The sequence below is a fragment of the Lepus europaeus genome, chromosome 3, assembly GCF_033115175.1.
Source record: "Lepus europaeus isolate LE1 chromosome 3, mLepTim1.pri, whole genome shotgun sequence".
Taxonomy (NCBI): Eukaryota; Metazoa; Chordata; class Mammalia; order Lagomorpha; family Leporidae; genus Lepus; species Lepus europaeus.
Window position 1 is genome coordinate 68,037,316 of NC_084829.1, and position 25,093 is coordinate 68,062,408.

The 25,093-nt window shown below is 43.8% G+C and overlaps 1 protein-coding gene across 1 annotated transcript in view; it reads right to left on the reverse strand.

The window, feature by feature from the left end:
* B3GAT2 (beta-1,3-glucuronyltransferase 2) overlaps positions 1–25,093 on the reverse strand; it is a 96,594-nt gene that overhangs the window by 29,527 nt on the left and 41,974 nt on the right. The window contains exon 2 of the mRNA XM_062186346.1: positions 10,873–11,017. Within this exon, the coding sequence (XP_062042330.1) occupies positions 10,873–11,017 (145 nt within the window). The remainder of the gene's footprint in view (positions 1–10,872; positions 11,018–25,093) is intronic.

Below are 25,093 nucleotides of genomic sequence, written 5' to 3' on the forward strand. Positions count from 1 at the left end.
TCAACACAAAAAGAAAACTACAGACCAATATACTTGATGAACACAGATGCAAAAATTCTCAACAAAATACAAGCAAACCAAATAAAACACTATATTTAAAAAAAATGATAGTGGGATTTATCCCAGAGATGCAAGGATGGTTCAACATTTGCAAATCAATAAACATCATAAATGATATCAACAGAATGAAAGGAAATATATAATCATCTCAATAGATGCAGAGAAAGCATTTGGTAAGATTCAACATCCTTTCATGACAAAAACCTCAATAAATTAGTTATAGAAGGACCATACCTCAAAATTATAAAGGCTATACATGACAAAACAATAATCAATATCATACTGAATGGAGAAAAGCTGAAAGCATTCCTCCTTAACTCTGCAACAGGACAAGATGTCTTATTCTTATTTAATATAATATTGGAAGCATTAGCAACAGCAATTATAGAAGAGAAAGAAATAAAGGGCATCAACACTGGAAAGGAGAAAATAAAAATATTCATTGCAGTAGTTAGCCAAACTGAAGACTAACAAAATAGACAAATCTATAGTTGGACTAACAAAGAAAAAAAGAGATAAAAGTTTAGAGATGACTATTACCACTGAAAGAGAAGTAGGAAACACCAAGGCTAGTAACAGGAAGCTGTCTTTATTACGCCCGCATAAGGCTCAGTTGGATTCAAATCCCAAAGGACTGAGTCCCAAAGAAAGAGGGACTTTTTCTTAGATACCTTTTAGCTTCTTTATCTCCCTTATGTGGACACATACGCTTTGACTGGGTGTTCTAATGTTACATGGTGGGCTACAGGAATAGAGATAAGATTGATTGTGCATACATAGTTATTGATAACATTTAACTAGTTTCCCCTAATAGACCTAATATTTCTTTCTCATACATAGTGAGCTGTACGCTAACTGGCACTGCCTGGCATCATGGTACCATGCTGCCAGGCAGACATTGAAACAGTTATAAGCAAGTAGGTATGGCTGCATTCCATCCTAAGAAAGGCCCTTCTCTTCCTCTATTTCGGGAACCTACAGATGACACTGTTTTGTACAAGGAAGAAACCTACATAATCCGCCAAAAAGCTGTTAGAACTGATAAACCAGTTCATTAAAGTCATAGCATTAAAAATCAGCATACAAAAAAGTAGCACTTTTATACACCAATAATGATCTTGCTGAAAGAGAAATCAAGAAAGAATCCCATTCACAATAGTTATAAAAATGTAAATACTTACAATTTAGGAATAAATTTAACAAATGTGAAAGATCTCTGCAATGAAAATTACAAAACTGATGAAAGAAATTATCAACACCATCCAAAAATGGAAAGATACTCTGTGGTCATGGACTGGAATAATAATGTTGTTAAAGAGTCCACTCTACCTAAAGCAATCTACAGATTTAATGCAATCCCTATGAAAGTATCAATGACATTTTATACAGAATTTAAAAAAATTCTAAAATTCATATAGGACCACAAAAGACTCAGAATAGCCAAAGTAATCCTGAGCAAAAAAAAAAAAGTTAAGCCAGATGCATCACAATATTTATTTCAAAGCATACTACAGAATTATAGTAGTTAAAACAGTATCATACTGGCATAAAAACTGAAACTTAAATCATGAATGGTTCATACACATGATGCAAAGCAAGCCTCATGATTTTGACTTTATTCTTTTGTCTTTGATGGTCATCTGACCTGAGTTGGGTTATAGTTTATCACAGCACTATCCACCAAGAAAAAATTTGTCAAGTACACTGAGCCAGGCAGAAGTCCTTGTTGCAAATATGAAGACACAGGAACCCATGTACCACAGTTATTCCCATGTCCCTGCAGAGCTCACAGAAGAGCCTCAGTGATCTGCCCTGGCCCTCTCCAAGTTCACAGTCATCACGTCCAACCACCTTTAAAAGGCTGCCTGGTCAGATGGCAGTGGGGTTAGGTGCCTCAGAAGAAGGCAATTGCTCTGCTCCACTCTGAGGCTGGGGTACACATGGGACTAGGGCTGGGCACAGAATGGACAACATGGTGACTTCACCCAAGAAGTGCTACATTCCAGGCTGTCTGGAAGTAGGGGTGAGAGATATAATGCCACCCACTAAATGTTACGGTGCGGAAGTTCAGGGGCTTATATGCACGGCAGGAATATTGGGGAGGAAGCTATGTGAATCTGGGTGCCCTGAGAAGCCGACCTGCAAGCTGAGGTGTGAGGGCTGAGTCAGGCTGAACTGTGGAAAGGGCTCTGCATCGGTGCTGGCCCCGAAGGCTGAGGTTTGGGGGTGAGTGGGGCCAGCCCCAAGGTGAAGGGTAGGATGTGCTGGAGAGCTGAAGGGAGAGCACATTGCCCCAGATGCAAGAAGAGGGAAGAGGCTGGAGAGGTGGGCAGCGGTGGCCCAGGCAGGACTCTGCGGGAGACACTGGGGTGGTGTTGGCCTGGGAGTCCCAGGAATCCAGTCTGCATGCCTGCAGGGCTCCCTTTGCTTGTGCTGCACGGCGGGGTGGGGGCTGGAGAGGGCCTGGTGGACTCGGCAAGCTGGGAACTATGCCATCACTGCCTTCCTCCTCAACTCCAACTCCACAGTCCTCCGTGAGGACAGCCCACCCGCCATGGACCCAGAGCCTAGAGACTTCGCTCAGGAAATGTGACCTCTCCCCCTGGAATTCCTATTTTACTCAACTGGCATTCGAGTTAGCAGACTTTTCTAATTACCCCCAAATTACCATAGTTTTTGCACTTAAGTTACAAGTTGACACATAAAACAAATTATACCTATTAAAACTAAACCAAACTTAAATGTAACACATCACTTATCACCACACCGTATAATAGAACAGGTGTTAAAAAGATCTAAATGTCTGCTGATTTATATGCACAATCTGAAATGGCTTGTTAAAATTGTATAAGTCCCTCATAGCCACGGCATTTAAAGCCTCCTCTAACCCCTGTCCCCATCATCCCCTACCCGGATGGCCGAACGAGCCTCCTCCAGGCTCAGGCCTCAGCTAACTCTGAACCTGAAGACATGTGGTTTTCAAATCACATTAATCGCCAACTTGAAAAAGTGTCAAAGACCCTCCGATACCCACAGAGATGAAGGCAAACTTCTCATCCCAGCAGTCCGTCCTCACAGTCCGATGCCAGCTTGTCTTTCCCCAATGAGCACCACACACCCTGGGATCTGCTGTTCCCCAGACATGGCCTGCTGGCCCTGGGCCTGGCATTCACCAAGGGCCACCTCGTCCACACAGCCTGCCGGAACCTCCTTCAAAGGTAGCTCTGTGTTCTCATCAAATGTAAACCCCAAGCCTGCCCCTTGGGCTTCCTGTGCTGTGTCCTTATGACAGCCTTCTCTTCTCTCTCTCCCCCCACTCTCCCACTCTCCCCCCCCCCCCCCAATCGGCCACATGGACTGTATCTTCCTTGCAGGCTCAGTGCACTGCTATGCCCAGTGAGTGCCTGTTGAATTCAGACCAATGTCACCCGCTTCTCTCAATAGGTAGCAGACTGTTGACTCAGCAACTGGCCCCTCCACCTCCCCAGGCTTTGGATCCCTCACTTCTCCCGCCTTTTTTCCAGGAGTAAGATGTGACTGTCCATGTGAACTTGTCCAGCTAAGGTCCTGATCGCCCCTCACTGCCTCTCCTTTAGGACGTTCCACACTTTCCCCTCTTAAAACGTCAACTTTTCTGCTTCATCATTAAAGAAAAAAAAAACCCTACCTTCCTACCCATGAAAACTGGCCCCCACTTCCTTTCCGCTTGCTGCCAGGGTTCTGGTATGGGGTCTCCTGGTCCTCCTGCCTCTGACTCGTGCTCCCCACCCCAACACTGCACCCTCCACCACCTTCTTCCCTGACAGGCCTAGGGCTAGGGTCTTTTCAGTCTCCAGAGACTAGAAACTACCGCCAACTGGAAAACTGTGATAGAGCACAAGTTGAGGAGGGGCTAGGTGCCGATCGAAGGTATAGATACCGCGGGGGGGGGGGGGGGGGCTTCAGCAGCCTCAATCCCCAGGATCAGAACTGGTGGAAAACAACGTCTGAGTTGCTGGGGACCTTAGGAGTCTCCCCACCCTTCCCTTCCCAGCCCACAGCTCCTCGGAGCGCTCCTAGCCAGGAGCTTTGAAAAACCCTCTGCAATGACTGTGCTGCCCAAATGTCTATATGCTTCTGGCTCCCACACTCCCCAGGGACGCTCGTTCCCCTGGGCCTGACCCAAGGCATCCACAACGGAATCCATGACCTGCTCACCTCCTCACCAGCAGCTTCTTTTTACAAGTTGGCCCCAACACCCTCATGCTGGGCCCTGTCCTCTCCCTTGCTTCTTCCCCCTGCAACCACTTTGACTGCTCTCCAGGGTGCAATCGTAGGCTGCTGCAGGCCTTGCTGTGTGTGCATCCATTCTCGGGGCTTTGTCTCCAGGCCAGAGAACTCAGAGTCCCCTGGGCCTCTCGTCGTCTTCTCTAAGCCACACCTGAGACAGTTTTATCACCAACGATCACATCTCATTTTTATTGGTCGTGAAAAAGTCCACAAAGCCCAAAGTGACCCTGAGCCACCACTTAACATACATTTCGCTGCTGCGGATGCTCAAGCTATCCTTTGCTGACCCTGCGGCATAATAAAAAATACTTTTGGAGTTTGCGGACGATTCCTGGAAAGGAACTTCTGAAACCCTTGACATTTCCTGATAGGAATTTATGATATGCAAATGAAGTAGTGCTTGGTGGGCCCCTAGATAGCTTCGGATCGCGGTGGTCACCAGACAAATGAGGCATGTGATGGCGCGCTGGGAGGGACCCTGGAGAGTGACGGCACCACACAGCCGGCAGTCTAGTCAGTCTCGCCTAACAAAATGAAACCCCAGTAAAAACTCCGAACACGGAGACTGAGCAGCGGCTGTGCTGGCGGGGTGACTTTACAAGGAGAGGCCAAGACGACCCACACCCCCGGGCTTGTCCTGTGTGTGTCTCTTCACTGGGCCAGACCTGATGTGCATCCTTTGAGATGGGATTGTAATACGAAGCATACTACTCTACTGAGATCTGAGTCATCTTAGCAAACTATAAAACCAGAGGGGGCGCTGGGGAATACCAAATGCATGGTGCGTTGGTCAGAAGTGCAAGTGGACTGAGAATCCCTGCACCATGGCTGGTGTCTGAGATAAAGGCAGGTTTGTCAGGGACTTTGAACTTGCGGGATCTGCACCCACCCTGGGTGCTTAGGGCCAGTGCACCCACCTGGATGTCTGCCAGAACAGAGTGCCTGCTGTGTGCCAGCAACTCGGCTGGGAGCTATGACTATCCTGAACAGAGCCTACCCCCTGGCTAGAGTTAGTAACAGAGCGCGCTCAAACGTTGAGAATTCCTAATAAGTATCTCAGCTTTAAACTCGAATGTGGACAAACCCACACCTCCTGGCTAAGCTGACGTTAAGCTCAGTTCTTTCAAGGCACGGGTTCTGAGTAACACCTTCCTGGAAATGCCCACGTGAGTCTGTCACTTGAAAGTAACTCCCTGCCTTTGAAACAGAACTGAAAACAGAGATCCGCTTCACTTTCCGCGGTAGTCAGATGCCTGCAGGCTAAGAACTGGAGTCTGAGGCACCGACCGGCAGACATTCCAGGGCCTCACCGGCCTGGCAGAACAGTGCGGCCACGGAGCAGCGCAACGTCAACTGCGTGTGGCTACTGCGGCTGCCACACATTCCCATTCTGTCTTGTGAGTACACTAATTGTTTTAAAAGTAGGGATCATTATAGTTTAAATTTTCCCAGTCCCACAAAAATACTCTATTTCTGCCACACAAGGTGATTTCAGAACGATGTTTGATATTATCTGAGAGCAAGATTTCAGCACTGGGAGAGTCTGACATGGCAACACAGCTTAAGTTGGAACTGCCCAAATAGCTTGAAATGTCACAGTGCCTGTATCTGACCTGCACATGAACTTCTAGCGATGGGTTACACCCAACTTTCCAGGATAGGTTTTGAGGGCCATGGCTGAACGGTGCTGCACTGCTCAGAGCAAGACAGCCGTGGAAATGTGACATTTGAGTTCTTAAAGTTTCATTATCTCTTGCTTAAAGATTTAGGTGGAAATGTGACATTTGAGCTAAGTTTCATTATCTCTTATTTAAAGATTTATGTATTTGAAAGGCAGAATGATGGGAGCAGGGGAGGGAGGGAGCGGGAGAATATCTTACATCTGCTGGTTCACTCCCCAAATGGCTGGAACGGCTAGGGTGGGCCAGGTCAAATCCAGGAACCAGGAACTCCATACGGGTCTCCCAAGTGGGTACAGGGGACCAAGCACTTGGGCCATCTTCTACTGCCATCCCAGGTGCAGTAACAGAGAACTGGATTGGAAGTGCAGTGGTCTAAGTTTCATTTTTCTTCATTAGCATTGTAAATCTGAGAGAGATCCAGATTCCAAACAGCCCTTACTCAGCTATCACAAAACATTTGCTAGGTAGTGCTCCTCAGATCATTCTAGGCTCAGCAGGGAAGTGGCCCCCAGGCTCCTTCTCTCCCTTGCAGGGGTGGAAAACGTCTGGCCCCCAGGCCTTAGAAGGCCCTGGAAATCATTTGGTCTGGCCTTGCCACAGCAATCAAAATTCAATAAATCTATAGCAGGCTAATTTTTAAGTTGATAATTTTGTTTGGCCTGTGAATGATGCTACAAATAGCCAAATGGCCCTTGGCAGAAGAAAGGTTCCCCAGCCCCGCAGGAGGTGTGTGCATGTGTGTGTACACAGGTCACTTAAAAAATTTATATTTACTAAATAAAAGTTTTAAAAAAATGTGGTAGGAGAGGCAGGTGTTTGGGACAGCCCTTGAGATGTCATTTGGGATGCCCGTGTCCCACAGTGGAGTGCTTAGCTTCAATTCCTGGCTATGCTTCTGACCCAGCTTCTTATTAATCTGTATTTTTGTTTCAAGTACTCAGCTTTCTACCACTGACACAGCACATCTGGACTGAGTTCCAGGCTCGTGGAGTCTGCCTGTCCTGGTCCTGGCTGTTATGGGCACTTGAGGAGTGAATCAGCTGCGGAAAGAGCTCTGTATCTCTGCCTTTCAAATAAGTGAAAGTGCATAGAAATCTAAATATAGGGGCAGGCATTGTAGCATACTGGGTTAAGCTACCACCCATGACACTGGTATCCTAAATGGGTGCCACTTCAAGACCCAGATTCTCCACTTCCGACCCAGCTCTCTTCTCATGTGCCTGGGAAAGCAGCTGCAGATGGCCCAAGTGCTTGGGCCCCTGTACACACATAGGAGAACTGCAAGAAGCTCTGGTCTCCTGATTTTGGATCAGCCCAGCTCCAGCCATTGTGGCCATTTGGGGAGTGAACCAGTGCACGAAAGATCTCTCTCTCTCTCTCTCTCTCTCTCTCTCTCCCACTTCCTCTCTGTATCTCTGCCTTTCAAATAAGTAAAAGATAAATATTTTTTTAAAAAAATAAATATGAAAAAGAAAATGTGGTGGGAAGCACTATTTGGATCTAACAGCCTAAAAGGTCATTGCCCTCTCCCCACATAAAATAAAATAATACTGTAAAGACTCTAAACCAGAATAAACTTTTTTTTCAAAGAAAAGAATCATGGTCTTACCAACTAAATCACTTACAAATCAAAGACTTCAAGGAATAACAATAATTTACTGAAAATTAAGAAATAAAGTCATGAATGAAGAAAAGTAAGTGTGGCAAAAGTTGTTTTCTTAGAGTCAAACATTTTATTCCTATTTTGAAACCAGTATAATGAAAACAAAGCAAACAACTTGTGTTTTATTCTTATTGGTATTCTTTTATTCTGCTTTGAAACTTTGGAAATTTATATTTACTAAATAAAAAAAAAATGGCTTACATACAGAAATCTACCAACAACAGATGCTGGAGAGGATGTGCGGAAAAAGGGACACTAACCCACTGTTGGTGGGAATGCAAACTGGTTAAGCCACTATGGAAGTCTGTCTGGAGATTCCTCAGAAACCTGAATATAACCCTACCATACAACCCAGCCATCCCACTCCTTGGAATTTACCCAGAGGAAATTAAATTGGCAAATTAAAGAGTTGTCTGCACCTCAATGTTTATTGCAGCTCAATTCACAATAGCTAAGACCTAGAACCAACCTAAATGCCCATCAACAGAAGACTGGATAAAGAAATTATGGGATATGTACTTTATACTACACAACAGTAAAAAAGAAAGAAAGAAAGAAAGAAAGAAATCCGGTCATTTGCAACAACATGGAGGAATCTGGCATACATCATGCTGAGTGAAATAAGCCAGTCCCAAAGGGACAGATATCATATGTTCTCCCTGATCGGTGAAAACTAACTGAGCACCTAACAGGAAACCTGTAGAATTGAAACGGACACTATGAGAAACAATGACTTCATCAGCCCTTGTCCTGACTGTCAAGGAACAACTTACTATTTTATTCCTTTTAGTATTTTTTTGTTCTACTTAATACCACTGAACTCTTTAATTAAAACACAATTATTCTTAGGCATTTAAATTTAATTGAAAAGTGATCCCTATTAAATATAACAGTGGGTATAAGAGAAGAGGGAGATGTACAGTTCAGCACATGCTCACTCAGACTTACTCCCATGGTTGAGTTAGACATGTGCCAGGGGACTCCAATACAATCCCATCAAGGTGGCATGTACCAATGCCATCTCACTAGTCAAAGTGATCAATCTCAGTTTACAATTGATCACACTGATAGGTCTAAGAGTCAAAGGGATCACATAAACAAGACTAGTGTCTGCTAATGCTAACTGAGAGAATTAAAAAGGGGAGAACAATCCAACATGGGAAGCAGGATACACAGCAGACTCATAGAATGGCAGATTTCCCAAACAGCACTCTGGCCTCAGAATCAGCCCTTAAGGCATTCGGATCTGGCTCAAGTGCCCATGAGAGTATTTCAGGCATGGAAAGCCAAGACACTCTGGCAAAAAAAAAAAAAATGACCTAAATGAAAGATCTCTCTGTGAGTGAGATCCCAGTGGATAGAATCGGCCATCAAAGGAGGTACCTTTCTCTGAAGGGAGGAGAGAAATTCCACTTTGACCATGACCTTGTCTAAATAAGATCAGAGTCTGTGAACTCAAGAGGCTTCCATAGCCTTGGCAGCTCATGACAAGAGCCTCGGGTGATTACTGATGTCATAAACAAGAGTGTCAATTTGTTAAGTCAACAACAGGAGTCACTGTGCACTTACTCCCCATGTAGGATCTCTGTCCTTAATGTGTTGTCCAATGTGAATTAATGCTATAACTAGTACTCAAACATTATCTTACACTTTGTGTTTTGGTGTGGGTGCAAACTGTTGAAATCTTTACTTAATATATATACTAAGCTGATCTTCTGTATATAAAGATAATTGAAAATGAATCTTGATGAAGAATGAGATGGGAGAGAGAGTGGGAGATGGGATGGTTGTGGGTGGGAGAAAGGTTATGGGGGGAAAAGCCACTGTAATCCAAAAGTTGTACTTTCAAAATTTATATTTATTAAATAAAAGTTGAAAAAAAAAAGATATATTAGTGTTGCTTGAAAAAAAAAAAAGAGGCCTGGATTTCAAAACACTTGGAGGTAAGCCTTATTCAGAGCCACAGACTCAAGACTGAGTTGAGGAAAGGTGTCTCTGAGAGTCCTCAGGGCCTCCCAAGTATAGTTCACGTGCCTTTTTGTCCACCCCCAGGTAAATGCTCTGGTTGTGATGCCAGCTCAGCTCTGTGGCTGTAAATTTAAAGCCAAAGGATGTGGCTGGGGTTACCATGCTGGTGCTCTCAAAATAAGTGTTAAATGCTGAGAACAATGCCCTTCTTTGTCTCCTCCCATGATGCAGTGTGCTGGACCCACGGCATGGCCATCTGTGAGAGCTTTGCCCGTGACTTACTCCTTGCCCTCTCAAATCTGTAGTGGTGTCAGAATAAAGGCAGTGAATTCAGTTCAGATCACAGCCTTCACCTCATAAGAATTCTGAGCATAGAAATTTTGGCTGCTGTTGGAAAACATGCACAACAAATTGGGCAAGCACAGGCTGACAGACAGGCGGAGCTACACTTCAGAGCTGACGACTGATGAGATCAATTTTGAAGCCTTTCTGCTTTCATCTTCTGGGTTATAGATGTCAGGGACTCCCCCCCCCCCCCTCTTTGCCTCTAAGCCTCATGTTTCAAACTACATCCTTCCACAGTTATCACAGGCATCATTTTATATAACCCACGGAATTCAAGTCTCTTTATGATAAAGCAGCATTTTAGAACTTGTGGTCTGCTACAGATCTAATGCAATTCGGTTGATTCATCAGGGAATAAAACTTTAAAAGGCAGCTAGACTCAAAGTTAATACAAATGCTTGAAGAACCAGCAGTCTGATTTTTATATTTTAGTTTTGAAACATATCAGTAAGGCACTACATTTATCAAATAAACATTAAAAAGACTTGTCAATTTTATAGTATTAGATTTATCAATAAACATGGGATGTATGTTGCCATATCAATAAGTCTTCTAGAGAGGAGAACCCAAATGGTCCAGCTAATGGACCTGTTAGGAGCCCCCACTGTCTGATTTAGGATTTGACACAAAAATATCTGTTGGATAAGGGGACAGACATATGACAAGACAGAACAGCACAAGCATTTTCTAATCAACTCCAAGTCATTTCCCACTTGAAATAACCAAAGAGGCTATTTTGAAGCCTTGTTGAAATATTTCATCTGATGAATACGATAGGACTTTATCCAAATTAGTCTTTTAAGCTTCGTCCTTCTGTTGCACTGTCGTAAAAGCGAGCATCAGGAGAACAGTCAGGAACACACCTGCTACCATCCACACCCTCACCTGCCATGTCGATGGCGAAAGGCCTGTCTGCCCTCCAGCCGGTGTACCAACCAACGACTTTGCCGTTTTCCACCAATGGACGTTCATAGCGGCGTCCGCCAACCAGGCCCACTGGCCACACAGAGACCTTGCGAGTTGTCCGCATCTGGAACGGGGAAAGAGATGAGTTAGTTTCCTTAGGACGGAAAAAAATGGTGGAGGGAGCCAATGTGCTCCACATAAAGGAAATAGGAGGGCACAGTATATATTTCAAAGGTTGAAGGTTTCCAGAGAGAATCTTTCTGTGGATAACTTCCACCCAAATTCATCACTGTTGGGCTACCCAGTGCCATCAGCTCTGTACTTGGTATAAATTCAGCTGGTGACTCAACACTTAAGAGAAATGACTATCACTTATTTGAAGGTCAGTTGTGACTATCGAACGTTTTCTATTTGTGTTAAAGTTGACTCTTCTAAACCATGATTCATCTCTTTGGAAGTGAGAAGGTTTAATTCCCATTTAGGAATTTCATGATTCAAGAAGAGCAAAAACTCGGTCACAGGAGCCACAGAGTGTCCTTTGTCCACATTTTTTTATTGCAACAGACACAGAAATCTTGGCTGGGAACATTCATAATGGAATCCAAACACAGTACAGACACCAGGCATCCCCCAAAGGGAGAAAAGAAAACCCCACATGCATCTTAACAGTTCCAACAGAGTGAACTAGAGGGGAAGGTGTATCACACAGGCAGTAGGAGTAGCTGCTCCTCTTCCTGCACACACTGCTAGACACAGCAGAATCTTGGTTAAATACAAACCTCAACTGAACACCTGCTGGCTTTCTTTGAGGGGAATACACACTCACAAGAAGTTTGCTGACATCAGGCAATAATGCTGCAGAAAATGGTTAGCATCTTTCCTGAAGGCATGTGTTAACCAGTCTACTAGGTGCTTCAGAGACAGCTAGAAGACTCTTTGTCCCTTTCTCAGACAAACATACCCCATGCTAGAGCGCATGGATTGGAACAAACTAGATTTAAGATCCACTCACTCTTATGGCTTAACGTCCCTCGGACAGCCCATAACCTACATGGCTGAATGAAGCGGCCCTCAGTGTTTAACTTTTATTGCTGTAAAACTGAAGGGGATTGGGGGAGGGTGTTTGACACAGCAGTTAAGATACCCATATCAGAGTGCCTGCTGGACTCTCAATTCCAGATCCCTGCTGGTGTGCACCCTGGGAGGCAGCAGGTGATGGCTCAAATACTTGGTTTCCTGCCACGCATGTGTGTGACCAGGACTGAGTTCCAGGTTCCTAAGCTTTACCTGGCTCGGCCCCAGCTGTTCTGGGCGTATGGGAGTGAATCTGGGCATGGAAGATCGCTCTCTCTGTCATCACTACAAGAAAGATAATTAACAAATCTAGCACATCCAAAAGTATCCGTGTTTCCCTTTTACACCCATCCCTCCAGTCCTTCTTCACATCCCCCAATCCCCAGGAAATCACAGATAGGTTTGCATTTTCTAGAATTGTGTATGAATGTAATCATTCACCATGGGGTTGGGGGTGGGAGATGCAGTATGGCTTCTACCACTCAGCATGACGCAGACATTCAACCACTGTAATATGTATCAGCAGGTCATTTTTCTTTTTTTCTTAGACTTTAAAAAAACTTTGAGAGACAGCAAGAGACAGAATACCCCATTCTGACTCATTCCACAAATGCCCACAATGGCCAGTAGTAGGCCAGGCCAAAGTCAGGAGCTGGAAACTCCACCCAGGTCTCCCAAGTGGGTGCCAGGGACCCAACTAAGCAAGCCATCACTGCTGCCTCACAGAATACACATCATCAGGAAGCTGGAGTCAGGAGGCAGAGAAGGTATCAGACTCAGGTACTCTGAGATGGGAGGCAGGCATCGTAACTGCTAGGCCGAACACCTGCTGAATGGTATTCTGTTGTGTGGATACACTGCAGTTTGTTTTTTCTCCTACTGATGGACATATGGGCTGCCTCAAGCTTGTATGATTATTTGTGTGCAGTTCTGTGGATTTCTTTTTTTTTTTTTTAAATAACTAGGAGTAAAATGACTACATCATTTAGGGGATGTGCATTGAAGTTCTTTCAAATGTTTGTTTATTTTCATCAGCTTGAAAGGCACAGTGAGAGAGAGAGACTGACAGATATAGACACACTTCAAATGGCCAAAGCAGCTGGATCTGGGCAAGACTGAAGCCAGGACCCAGGAACTCCACCCTGGTCTCCCACATGGTGGCAGAGGTCCAGACACTTGGGCCATTTCCCACTGCCTTCCAGGCACATTAGCAGGAAGCTGGATTGGAAGCAGAGCAGCCAGGACTCAAATCCATGCAGCAATATAGGCTGTAGAAAACAGTGGCTTAACCTGTTGCACCACAATGCCAGCTCCCCATTTAGCTTTTACAGAAACTGCCAGATTATTTTCTAAATTCATTGTGGCATTTTAATTGCTCTTACCACTGTCAATTTCAGTTCCTCTACATTTTCACCATCATTTGGCATTGTCAGTCCTCCAATTTTAACAATTCTTTATTATTATTTTTTGAGAGAGAGAGAGAGAAATTTCATCTTCTGGTTCATTTCTCAAATGGACTCAATGGCCAGGACTGGTCCAGGCCAAAATCAGGATCCAGGAACTCCACCCTTGCCTCCCACATCGGTGGCAGAGGTCCAAGCACTTGGGCCATTTTCCTCTCCCTTTCCAGGCACATTAGCTGGGAGGTGGATCAGAAGCAGAGCAGCCGGGACTCAAACCAGCACTCCAGTTTCAGATGCTGGCATCCCAGGCATCGGCTTAACCCCTGTACCACAATGTGTCCCCTTCCAATTATAGCAACTCTAGTAGGTGGTATCTTATGGTTTTAATTTCTATTTTTCTAGTGATTAATGAAGTTGAACATCTTTTCATATTCTTACTGTCAACTGTATCTCTGGTAAATGTTTGCTTGAATATCTTGTCTACTTTTTGGACAGGCAGAATGGATAGTGAGAGAGAGAGACAAAGAGAAAGGCCTTCCTTTTGCCGTTGGTTCACCCTCCAATGGCCGCCGCTGTGCGGCCGGTGCATCGCGCTGATCCGAAGGCAGGAGCCAGGTGCTTCTCCTGGTCTCCCATGGGGTGCGGGGCCCAAGCACCTGGGCCATCCTCCACTACACTCGCGGGCCATAGCAGAGAGCTGGCCTGGAAGAGGGGCAACCGGGACAGAATCCGGAGCCCCGACCGGGACTAGAACCTGGTGTGCTGGCGCCGCAAGGCGGAGGATTAGCCTATTGAGCCGCGGCGCCGGCCTACTCTTGTCTACTTTTCAAATTGGCTGTTTTTGTACTATTGAGTTTTGAGAGTTATATATTCTGCATCCAAATAGTTTATCTAATAAATGATTTAAATATTTTCTCCCAGTCTGTGGCTCACCTTTTCATTCTCATAGTAGTGTCTTGAAGAACAGAAGTCTTTAATATTGATAAAAACCAATTTAACAATCTGCTCCTTTATGTCATATTTTTGGTGTTGTAACTAAAATATGTTTGCCTAATCCAAAGTCACAAGGACTTTCTCCTACTTTCTGGGAGTATCGTAGTTTTAATACTGTGTTCTATTATAAATTTAAATGATGACCCATTTTCATATATGAGATGATTGCTGAGTAAAGGATTTTTATTCTTTGTATATGGATATCGAACTATTTCAACTTCATCTAATTCTCTCGGAAAACTGAACTGCTTTTGCACCCATCACAAATCAGTTGTGCATATCTGAGGGTATGTGTGGGTTTATTTCTGGATATACATTGGTTTATTTGGTGATATTCATCCCACTACCACACTGTCTTGATTTACCATTTATGAAATGAAAGTACTTCAAAAAATTTGTGGGAAACGGAATTAAAAGCTAAGTATTGGTGCAAAAATTTAAATTTATATGTAGTTTTTCATGACATGTATATTCTACCAACTTTAAAAAAATAACTATTTACTTGAAAGGCAGAGTTAGAGAGAGAAGCAGAGACCAACAGAGAGGTGTTCCATCTGCTGGTTGACTCCCCAAATGGCTGCAATAGCCAGGGCTAGCCCAGGTGAAAGCTGGAGCCTCTTCTAGGTTTCCCAAGGACTTGGGCCATTCTCTGCCGCTTTCCCAGACACATTAGCAGAGAGCTGGGTTTGAAGTGAGCATCGGGACTTGAACTGGCTTCCATGTGGATGCCAGCACTGCAGATGGCAGCTTAAACCTCTACGCCACAGTGCCAGCTCCTCTACCAACTTTTCTAAGGTCCCTTGTGTGATGGTGTTTAAAATTTTTCGCAACAAAATAAACTTCTCTTTTAATTCCATTTTCATCAACTGTTGAAGTACGTCATCAGCAGGCGGAGCTCGGCGTCCGGGTTTTCTCCTACCTCTTAGCCCAGACATGGCAACACCTGTGACTCCGGAAGCACCCTTTGAACCGTCACATCCTCCTGGCATTGAGGGTTTCAGTCCCAGTGTCTACAGGAATCCGGAAGGCTTCAAGGAAAAGTTCCGTGAGAAGCCATTGACCCCATAGGCTGCCTGGGCACAGGGCCGCCCTCACCTACGGCCTCTACTGCTTCCACCGGGGCCAGAGCCAGCGCTCGCAGCTTACGATGCGCACCAGGATCTTGAGCCCTGGGCCCGGCCTGGGAAGCTCCGCGGAGATCATTCCACAGCTCAGAAGCCACCATGAGCCCTGCTGCCGGCCTTCCTCCCTCCTCTGCCCCGTCAGGCCCCAGTGTCCTGGGGGGAGGATGCGGCCCATTGTGAAACCGACAGCTTCATTTCAGAAATCCCAATTTCGGCTCAGCTTGGCCAGTGCCTCCTAATTGTGCCACGCCCTTTTACTCCCTAGTCAATAAACCCTAATCCACTTGTTTGGTGAAAAAAAAAAAAAAAAATCAGGGAATCAGGTAGTGTTAATCTTCCAACTTTCCCCCTCATTTTCAAAGCTGTTTTTACTGTTGTGGGTCCTTTTTATTTCCAAATGAAATAGCAGAGTCAGTTTAAAGCAAATATCCAAAGGACACGTTGAATCTACATATTAATTTGGTGAGAACCAAGATCAAGTCTTGTAACCTAAGAACAGGACTTCTCTCCTCTCTCACTTAGGTCTTTACTTTCTCTCAGCAATCATGGGGTGATCTCATTCTTGAATTCATACTAACATTTAAATCCTAGATTTTTCTCTGTAGGTAGGACAAAAACCCAGGAAACTTACTAAGCACCTCTTCCCAACTCACTCCACCTTCAGGTTCCTATTCCCAAAACTTAATGCAGAAAATAAAAACATTTCAATTTTTTGTCTTATATATCAAACATGCCAAATGCCAAGAAACTCGTTACACCTAATACATGCTTTTTAAGTGAACAGAATGGCTTCATAGCTGTCAGGCACTAAAAATAGCAATATTGTTTTTTAAGGCATTTTCATAAAATGGCTATTTTTCAGTTGCTAAAATACTTTTTGACCAGGACACTAAATTTTCACATCTTGAAAAACTGATGAGCAGAACCCATCTCCGGCATCTATACCCTCTTGCAATTATATAATATTGTGCCCTGCATACAGCAGGTGCCAAATAACTAACGAAGTATTGAAGCACCAGGTGGAATTTAAAGGTGGGCCCACCTGTGACAATCAATCAGTTTGTACCTGGGCCTTGCAAGAGATGTTCTAATCAAAATGGAACACAGACAATAACAGAATCACAAATACAAACATTTTTAAAGGAGACGGAGAGAGATTGCTGCTAAAGAGAACAACTGTGGGACTACCATGAAGGGAACGATTAATTTGCCCATAGCAATTAAGCAAGTTCTATGGCCAATTTTTCACTGGAGGTGCACCATGAAAGACATGTAGACTTTTGCCCACAGAATATAGAATCACCTAGGGTTCTAGGTAATGAGAGGAAGCAAAACCTCACATTTCTATGCCACTTTCATGCTAGAAAATGTAGGCTTTGCTTAGCATACTCTGAATTTTGGAGCGCAGCTCAGTGAGTATTTGTTCACGTTTTATTTTTTCCGGACAGGTTGGGTATTACAGGTGAAGCAGTAATGACTTAAATGCGGGTGATGTGGCAGGATTATGTTTCTAAGTACACTAAGTATTCCAAAGCTTGCCATTTTCATAGTTAAAACACTGTAAAGGATTCAGATGCCCCTGCTGTCTATGCACTGCTCTGCGCTGCGCTCCGAAAGGCGTCATCACAGAGATAGGCACACAGCCCTTCTGCACACGACCACTGTCCTATGTAGAGCGCGCCAGACATTTCAAAGGAAAATAGCACAGCTATTTACAGAGCTTCTGCATCTCACCCGCGGGATCTCTCCTTTGTTCTGTGTCCTTTCCACTCAATCTATGCTCTTTAAGGATTCCTTGGCAGCCACTTTCTCTTCTGAGAGGGGGGAAATGTAGCAAAGATTGTGACTGTTAAAAATGGAATTACCTACATATAACTAAAATATTCTCAGTCTTCAAAAGCTTTCTTAATCAAAAATAGCACTGACATAACAGGCATCACTTCAGGGCCCGGGGTGAGCCCCAACCTACAACAGAGAAGTAAAGCAATGGACAGTAAGATACAGAGACAGCAATCACGTATTTTTAAGAGCCACAGTATTAAAAACAGATCTAGCCCCCAAAGGCACTCTGTTCCCCTTTGCTGAACACCAGTGTCATGATCTTTCATTAACCAGACAGAGCTTGTGTAGCAACGCTGACCAGCTGAACTCACGTCCAGAATCATTTCCGGAGACGCAACGCTTACAAAGGACACAGAGTACATTTGGTGCACCCCGCACTCCTCCAGGGCTGCTGGTGCTTGTTTGCTGCATTGTCGTCTTCCCTAGGAAAAGGAGGAGGCAGATAACTGCTCCGCACGCCCTGCCTGGTGACCCTTATCAACAACCAGCTCCGGGTCCTCGGCCCACTTTTCCTTCTGCGGCTCTAAGCTGTGTCCTTTTGGTCCCTCCACAGGAGATGACTAATCGCCAGCTTCAGGGACTGAGCACTTCAGAGGATCACGTGCCAGGCACTCATCAGAATGCCCTTAGAGGAAAGCAGAAACAAATGCCTTTAGCTTCCCTGAAGACACGGCACTAGCTGAAACCTTGTTTTATTTTTTTCCAAAGGAAAATGAATAGTTTTTGATCTTCTAAAATTTAAAATGCTACGGGCAACTTCAAGGAGTGCAGTTATAATAAAGGATGTGATCCTGTGTCTCCTGTTCTTTAAATTTACCAATTTCAGTGGCATAACAAAAACCAACACATCTAACAGGACCAACCAACTAAAGACACAAAGGAAAAAGCAGAGCAAATATGGGGAAGATTTTAATACAGAGGCCATGATCAGGAAATGAGGGTCCCTTTCAATCTCACTGTTCACAAACATCCAGTCTTTTCCAACACAGGATGACATTTATATGATCCAACATATCCCTAACTTCTCTTTGGAACAGCTTGAAAATGAGCACCATGTCTGCTCCTGTCCTTCCTCTTCTTGCATCTGCCTCTTAATGATTTCTCCACCCATTTCCTGCAACGGTTGTTACTCAGCTCATTGCTGTTCCCTCCACACAGTGTCCTTCATGTAACTTTCTATCGTCTTGGAGATGGAGATATATATATATATGTATATGTATATATATGTATACACATTACCTATTTTGATTTACAGAGTGCCATTTCCACCATGTCACCTTTGAGGCACACAAACAAATTATTTTAAGGAGCTAAAAACTCCAGAAAGCAGAAATGGTCTTAATGCTATATGCTCAATCCTTCTCCTACCTTGTTGGGTTGAAGATTGACTTTCAAATTTTTCCTATACTTCCTTTAATTTTGCATTTATTTTGCATATTTTAACTATTGAAATAACAAACTTTTAGAAACTTAGTGTACTGAGGAATGTAATCCTACCACATCATCTGCATTTAAATAGTTATCACCTCACCTTTCTCTCATGCACCTAATGTGTGTCCAGTCCGATGCTAGGCCCCGTGCAAGGCAGACAAGACCCTTGTCTCAGGAAGCCAACATTCTGGAAGAAAGCAAGGACACAACTAACATAAATTCAGTTACTTAATTCCTACGTCACTAATGGCCATGAAGGAATCGGGTGGTGTTATGGGAGCCTATTGACAAAAATTCTACCTGATCTGCGATCTGTTGGGGCTTCCTTGAGGACATGAGCGCTAGGTAAGCCTAAGTCCTGAGTAGCACTAACCCTTACATACAGAAGCCCAAACGCCTTCCAGGAAGAAAGAAATCCACACCCCCAGGTCTCTGAGAGGAACACTCTGCTGCCTTATCCCTGTGTTCATTAATAAAATAGAAACATTTTGGATTATGGACTTTGAAGTAAGAATTTTCTGATTAGTAAGAACGTTCTATGTGGTAATAGATTAGAATTATAGACATCAGTATGAACTATATTTAGCTTAATACAGGCAGAATTGATTACATACAGGTATACTCATAGATGTATTCTATACACAGGCTAGTATATAGACCCGTGACTCCCAGTTGAGAGTCTTGGAAGCATGGGCACTCTAGTAGCAATGAGCACAGCCAGTTCACAGGTCCTGGCTTCCAGGACAATGCTGCAAAGGAATTAGATCTGCTTGGCAAAGCAGCTGATTTTAGGACTGGGGCAGAAAATACACATGATGAGCTTGAGTATCCTATATAGCCAGAAAATAACTAGGTGCCGAAAAAGAAAACAAAAACAGAAACAGAAACAAAATAAGCTCCCACATTGATGGGGCACGTAAAGGGAACACAGGAGTCTGCTGAAGTGGTTCTCAGAGGCCAAAGCTGGAATAATTTGAACAACAAAATAGTCTTCGATTACAATTCAAAGTGTACAACAAATACCCATGAGTTCACACTGACATAAACAAATGATTGGATAAGTAAATAAATAGATGAAGAGTAAATTTTCCAAGCAGAATTTGAAATATTTCTGTAGCTATTTGTACCTCCCACAGGGAATTGGAGCACATTTCCCCACTCTTCAGGTGCGGGCTACACAAAAGGATTTCCTCCCAGAGCACAGCATGAAATACAGTGGACGGGGCCTAGCTCCACAGTGAAGAAATATGATCTCCCTGCTCCATGATCAAGGTTAACATCAACAGTGACGAATCATGCTGATAGTATGTATCCTTGATGTTATATAACCAGAAAGACATATATCCTCTGTGATATTTTCTTCTAAAAGGATTCGAAGATTCTTACAGAAATGGCTGATTCTAAGAATGAGAAGTGAAATACACAAGATGAACCTGGAGTGGTTTGCAGTACAAGAAGCATAAAATAACAGAATTCTCCCTACATAAACCCATGTGGATGGGAGTGCATCAAAGGGACACAGGCATCTGAAACAGCTCCTGATGGTCAAGGTGGAACAACACAACCAAGAAAATAACGTTGGTGATAGGTACTCTTGACATAATTTTATGAAAATGGCACACTAGACCCCAGTAAAAAATCATATTCACACTCTAATCATGAGAAAAAAATATCCAATAAATTCCATTTGAGAAGCATCCTACAATATACCAGGCTCCTGAAAACTGCCAAGGTCATCAACAACAAAGAAAAGCTGAGAAATTGTCACAGTCAAGAGGAGCCTAAGGAGCTCTAATGACTAAATGTAATGTGGTGCTCTGGATGAGGTCCTGAAGTAGAAAAGTACACTGAGTGAAAATGAAGAACATATGAGTAACACATGGGATTTAGTTACTGTTGGCCAATTGATTGTATGGAGGGGCCAGTATTGTGGTGAAGCAGGTTAAACCACCTACAACACCAGCATCCCATATGAGTGCCAGTTCAAGTCCCAGCTGCTCCACTTCTGACCCAGCTCCCTGCTAATGTACAGATGATGCCCCAACTGCTTGGGCCCCTGCCACCCAAGTCGGAGACCCAGATGGAGTTCCAGGCTCCTGGTTTCTGCGTGGCTGTTGCAGCCATTTGAGGAGTAGACCAGCAGATGGAAGATCTCTAACTTTTCCTTTCAAATAAAAAAATTGTGTCTTATGTAGCATACAAATTCAAAACATTGACAATAGAGAAAATTGGGCATGAGATAGGGGTATATGGGAACCCTCCAGTAACTTCTCAATATCTTTTAAAATTTAAAACTCTTCTAAAAATAAAGCATATTATGAAAAAAAATCCAATCCAAAAGCACCTATGGCGGTCAGTCCCTCTCTACTAACCTCTATCAGGTAGGAGCCAGACTTATTCTCTAGACTGCAGTCAATTTTTTACTCACTTTCCATTTTTTTTTTAATTGTGCAAATGAATGGTTACAAGGTAAAACATGTAGCCACAGGTGACTCTATAGAAAAGTTTGGTTTGGCCTGCACAGATCTTTGTGTTTTAATTGAGATCTATTAAAATTCAAAGGTTTCTGACCTTCCTGAAAATCTGGCAGTTTGAGCTAGCATTCCATCATGGCAACAGTGGGGCAGAGTGTCTTTGTCCTCTGAGCGGCGCTGGCCCTGCTGTCGGCCACAGCAGGCTCTCCCTTCTCCACTTCCCATCACAATCCAGATGCTGAAACCACATGCCAATCACAATTCATTTCCAGCTCAAACTGTCATGGGAGATACTTCTCTCAAATGAGAAAGTGAAAAAGAGACCAAACCACGCATTGCAAGAGCATGGAAGGCAGCAGTGTTTTGTACGGAAATGAGGAATGTTCCTATATATTTATTATGCTAAGTACATGTGTGATCATAAAAGATACCATTAGAAACAAACCATAAAGATCAAAAGAAATAAATAGGAGGGGGTATGATTAAAAATATTAATAAGGCCGGTGCCGTGGCTCCCTAGGCTAATTCTCAGCCTGAGGCGCCGGTACTCCGGGTTCTAGTCCCAGTTGGGGCGCCGGTTCTGTCAGGGTTGCTTCTCTTCCAGTCCAGCTCTCTGCTGTGGCCCGGGAGTGCAGTGGAGGATGGCCCAAGTGCTTGGGCCCTGCACCCACATGGGAGACCAGGAGGAAGCACCTGGCTCCTGGCTTCAGATCAGTGTAGCTCTGGCTGTAGTGGCCACTTAGGGGGTGAACCAATGGAAGGGAGACCTTTCTCTCTTTCTCTCTGCCTGTCAAAAAAAAAAATAAATGAAAATAAACCATGCAAAAATTTTAGTTCTTTAGGTTTTAATACAAGTAAAGGAATACTACTTATACAATAACAATTTCACTTAATTATGTTATTTACTCTAAGGCATGTGAAGTGGATTTTGTTCTCAGCTCTGGCCCAGTCTTGGCCATTGCAGGTGTTTGGAGACTGAACCTAAATATGGGAATGTTCTCCTGAGATTAATTTATAAAAGGAAACAACCAAAGTGTCATATCCACAATAGGGTCATGAGAACAATGAAAAAGCATGGCATTATTATTGTTCCAAAGGAACACAATACTGCTTCTGTGACAGACTCCAGAGAGAAGCTTGCCAAAATGCCTGATAATGAATTGAAAGAAATAACTCTTAGGATGCTCAAAGAGATGAAAGAGGATAGCTGAAAAATCAGAAAAACAATGCATGATATGAATGAGACATTCAACAAAGAGAGATCTTGAAAAGGAATCAAATGGCCCGGCACTGCGGCTCACTAGGCTAATCCTCCACCTGCGGCGCCAGCACCCCAGGTTCTAGTCCCAGTCGGGGCGCCAGATTCTGTCCCTGTTTCTCCTCTTCCAGTCCAGCTCTCTGCTGTGGCTCGGGAGACCAGGAGGAAGCACCTGGCTCCTGGCCTTGGATCGGTGCAGCGCACCGGCCGTAGCGGCCATTTGGGGGGTGAACCAACAGAAAAAGGAAGACCTTTCTCTCTGTCTCTCTCTCTCTCACTGTCTAACTCTGCCTGTCCAAAAAAAAAAAAAAAAAAAAAAAAAAAAGAATTAAATGGAAATCTTGAAAATGGAGAACTCAATAAGTGAGTTGAAAAATAAAGTTAAAAGCCTCAATAATACACTTGATCAAGTAGAAAAAGAAAACCCAAACTTGACAACAGGTATTTTGATATATGCCAATCAGACGAGAGAGAGAGAGAGAGAAATATAAAGACAACCTCCAGGGCCTTTGAGACATCCATTAAATTAACAAATATTTGGGGATTCCTGAGGGCAAATAGAAGAGTACAGGAATAGAAAAGCAACTCAGTGAAACAATAACTGAAAATTTTTCCAGTCTTGAGGAAGAGTTGGACATCTAAGCACAGTAGGCCCAAAGAAAACCAAACAGGTATGACCAGGAAAAATCCTCACCAGAATAAACTATAATCAAGCTCCCCAAAGTATAGCACGAGGAGCAGGCATTGTGAAACAGTGGGTAAGGCTGCTGCTTGGTGTGTCCACATCCCCTACCAGTGTCAGGACTGCTTCTGATCCAGCTTCCTGCCAATGACTCCTGGGAGGCAGCAGATGGCTACTCAAGTCTTGGGCTCCCACCACCCATGTAGGAGACCTAGATAGAGTTCTGGGCTCTGATTTTGGCCTGGCCAGCCCTGGCTGTTGCAGGTATTTGGGGTATGAACCAGTGGATGGAAGAAATCTTTCTCTCTTGTTCTTTGAAGTAGATGAAAAAAATAAATAAGCATTTTTTAAAAAGCATAAAACAAATAATACAAAGATCTGCAAGAGGGGCTAGTGTTGTGGCACATTGGGTTAAACCACTGCATGCAATGTCAGTTGGAATCTTGGCTGCTCTACTTCTGATCTAGCTTCCTACTAATGCACCTGGGAAGGTAGTGGATGATGATTCAAATGTTTGAGCCCAAACTACCCCTATGGGAGACCTGGCTCCTGGCTCCAGCCTGACCCAGCCCTGGCTGTTGTAATCATTTGTGGAGTGAACCAGCAGATGGAAGATCTCTGTCTTTCTTTTGAATGAACGAATGAATGAGTGAATGAATGAATAGTCGTTTAAAAAAACTTACCATCAGACTAACAGAAGATTACTTACCAGAAACCTGAGTGGTCAGGAGGGAATGGGATGACATATGCCAAGTTCTAAAATAAAATAACTGCAAACCAAAATAATATACTCAGCAAAGCTATTGTGGTGAGATTTGTGAACACAGACTAGACGCCAAGGCTGGGAAGTTGTCTTAATTTATGCTGGAACAAAGAGGGGTATTTTCCTATATATGGCTTTAGCTTCTTTGTCTCGCTTACATGGTTATGTGCATACATTTGATTGGATATTCTAATGTTACATGGCGGCCACAGGAAGTGATACAACACTGCCCATGCAGACATGGTTACTGATGATTTTTTTTCCCACCCACACCACTGCTCTGTACTAGCAAGCAGTACCTGAAATGGTTACATATAAGCAGATAATAACTATAGTTGAAGCATTCATAGACAAGCAGATAATGATCACATTTAATTTCCAGGCTAAGTTTCTTTTTCTCTGTCTGACCTTGGGGAGGCCTTTACCATACTATCCTTCATAAATGAGAGAGAAATAAAGACTTTACAAAGCAAGCAAAACTGAGGGAATTCATCCCCACCGACCAGACTTATCAAAGATGGCTAAATGAGTTCCACACACAGAAGCAAAAACAGATAACTACAGCCATAAAAGTATGTAAAACCAGTGGGAAAAGAACAAAGAAAATTCAAAACAACTGAAGAAAAAAATTTTAATAACAAGACAAAACCACTGCTCATCAATAATTACCTTGGGGGAGAGCATTTCACACAGTGGTTACGATGCTTCTTGGGACACCTACACTGCTTATCAGAGTGCTGGTCTGAGTCCTGGTTCCACTTTTGACTCCAGCTTGCTGCTGATAGGTACCCTAGTAAGCAGAAGCTAGTAGTTCAAATACTTGGATCCCTCCAACCACATGAGAGACCCAAATTTAGTTTCAGGTTCCCAGCACTGGTCTGCCTCAGCCCCAGTCTGCAGGTATTTGGGAGGGAACCAGCAGATGGAAGAGCTCTGTCTCTCTGCCTTTCAGATAAGTTTTTAATTATTCATTTATTTGAAATGCAGAGTTATATAGAGAGAGGGAGAAATAGAAAGAGATCTTCCATGCACTGCTTCCCTCCACAAATGGCCCCAGTGGCTGGGGCTGGGCCAGGCTGGAGCCAGGAGCCAGGAGCTTCATCCTGGTCTTCCATGTGAATGGCAGGGGTCCAAGCAGTTGGGTCATCTGCTGATG